The sequence below is a fragment of the Pristiophorus japonicus genome, chromosome Y (assembly GCF_044704955.1).
Source record: "Pristiophorus japonicus isolate sPriJap1 chromosome Y, sPriJap1.hap1, whole genome shotgun sequence".
Classification (NCBI taxonomy): domain Eukaryota; kingdom Metazoa; phylum Chordata; class Chondrichthyes; family Pristiophoridae; genus Pristiophorus; species Pristiophorus japonicus.
This window is the reverse complement of record NC_092011.1, coordinates 40,079,050-40,081,522: the sequence shown is the minus strand read 5'-3', so window position 1 is coordinate 40,081,522 and position 2,473 is coordinate 40,079,050. Positions and strand designations below refer to the sequence as shown.

General features: G+C 37.2%; 1 protein-coding gene across 1 annotated transcript in view; it reads left to right on the top strand.

The window, feature by feature from the left end:
* Positions 1 to 1,303, top strand: part of LOC139241105 (homeobox protein Hox-A3-like) — a 7,006-nt gene extending 5,703 nt beyond the window's left edge. The window contains exon 2 of the mRNA XM_070869797.1: positions 513 to 1,303. Coding sequence (XP_070725898.1) covers positions 513 to 1,303 — 791 coding nt within the window. The remainder of the gene's footprint in view (positions 1 to 512) is intronic.
* Positions 1,304 to 2,473: the final 1,170 nt, after the last annotated feature.

The window sequence follows — 2,473 nt, the reverse complement described above, 5'->3', positions numbered from 1 at the left end:
CACATGTGTGTGTGTATCTCTCTCTACATATATATACATGTGTGTGTGTATGTCTCTCTCTCTACATATATATACATGTGTGTGTGTATGTCTCTCTCTACATATATATACACATGTGTGTGTGTATCTCTCTCTCTCTACATATATATACATGTGTGTGTGTATCTCTCTCTACATATATATACACATGTGTGTGTGTATCTCTCTCTCTACATATATATACATGTATGTGTGTATCTCTCTCTCTCTACATATATATACACATGTGTGTGTATCTCTCTACATATATATACATGTATGTGTGTATCTCTCTCTCTCTACATATATATACATGTATGTGTGTATCTCTCTCTCTCTACATATATATACACATGTGTGTGTGTGTATCTCTCTCTCTCTACATATATACACATGTGTGTGTGTATCTCTCTCTCTCTACATATATATACATGTGTGTGTGTATCTCTCTCTACATATATATACATGTGTGTGTGTGACTTGTGCCATTTCAGGAGAGGCGGAGGGGCAGCTCAGCCCTCCGGGCCCGGTCTCCAAGCGAGCGCGCACTGCCTACACTAGCGCCCAGCTGGTGGAGCTGGAGAAGGAATTTCACTACAGCCGCTATCTCTGCCGCCCGCGGCGCCTGGAGATGGCCGTGCTTCTGCACCTGTCGGAGCGGCAGATCAAGATTTGGTTCCAGAATCGCCGCATGAAATACAAGAAAGACGTCAGGGGCAAGGGCGGAGGCGGTGCGGCAGGAAATTCACCGGCCGCTCAGTCGCCTCCGCCTCTCAACACCTCCTCGTTCCCCGGCCCGCCTCTCCTGTCTGACGCCAGATACCAGACACCAGCCTCTGACCCCTACCACAAGCCCCAGGTCGGCGGTGTGTACGGCCTGGCCGCATGTTCTGCGCCGCTCTTCCACTCGCCCCCAGCGCCGCACAAGCCTTACGGCGATGCCGCGCCCGCAATTTGCGAATTCGACCACAACCTTTCCTTGCACCAAGGCGGAGGCATTTTTGGAAGCTTGCAAGCTAGCCCGGGCGGCTACACCGGAGCCAATTTTGCGGAGACTCTGCCCAACGTGTTTGGCTTCTCTCAACTTTCCTGTTCCTCTGCTTCGTCCAGCTTGTCCTCCACCTCCTCCTCTGCCCTGGAGTACAGCAGTTGCGCTGCTCAGTCCAACGCCATGAAGCACCGGGACCTCCCTCACGGAACCTGCGAACTCCGGCCCGCCTCTTACACGGACTTGAACCCGCCTCCGGGACCCGGTCACGAAGCCCCCAAACTCACCCATCTGTGAGACGCACTCTGTGCGCCCCCTCTTACTGGGGTAACAATGAGGCCAGTACTGTATTGTGGAATGTAACTCGCATTGTGAAACTACAATTCTTATATATATGTCTGTGTGTGTGTGTGTGTGTGTGAGATATATATATATATCATGTATGAGTTTATATTATGTACGGGTTATATAATATATATAAAGTTATAAATATATATATGTATATATATACGGAACAAATATACATATTTGTGTGTCAATATATATGTTTATATACATGTGTGTTTTATATCAGTTATAAACACATACGTAAAAATATATGTGTTTATATATAACTTATAAACACAACTTATATATGAACACATATAACACATTTGTAAATATATATGTTTAAATATATGATGCAAATATATATGTTTGTGTATAAACATATATGTTTATAAGTTATAAACGCATATATGTAAATATATAAGTTATATATAACTTATAAACACATATATATGAACACAATTATTTACATATAAGTTATAACACATGTATAAATATATATGTTTATAAATACGGTACAAATATATATGTTTGCGTGTAACTATATGTGTTATATATACGTTATCAACACACATATGTAAATACGTGTTTATATATAAGTTACAACACATATAAATATATATGCGTATATATACAGGACAAATATATATATATTTCTGTGTGAATATGTATGTTTATAAATTATAAACACATATGTAAATATATATGTTTATATATAAGTTATGAACATATATATAAACATGTGTATATATATATATATATAAGTTCTAAACACATATATGTAAATATATATACTTATATATACACAGTATTTGTATGTAAATATATATATGTTTATATACAAGTTATAAACACACATATGTAAATATATATGCTTATATATACATGGTACAAATATATATTTGTGTGTAAATATATATGTTTATAAGTTATAAACACGTGTGTAAATACATATGTTTATATATAAGTTATAAACACATATATACATATTATACACTCAAATACTTGTGTTTATATATAAGGTACAGCACACATATGGACATACACATGTTTATATATAAGTTATACACATATGAATATTTATATATATATATGTGTTTACATGGTATATATAAAACAGGCATATATTTTATTTATATA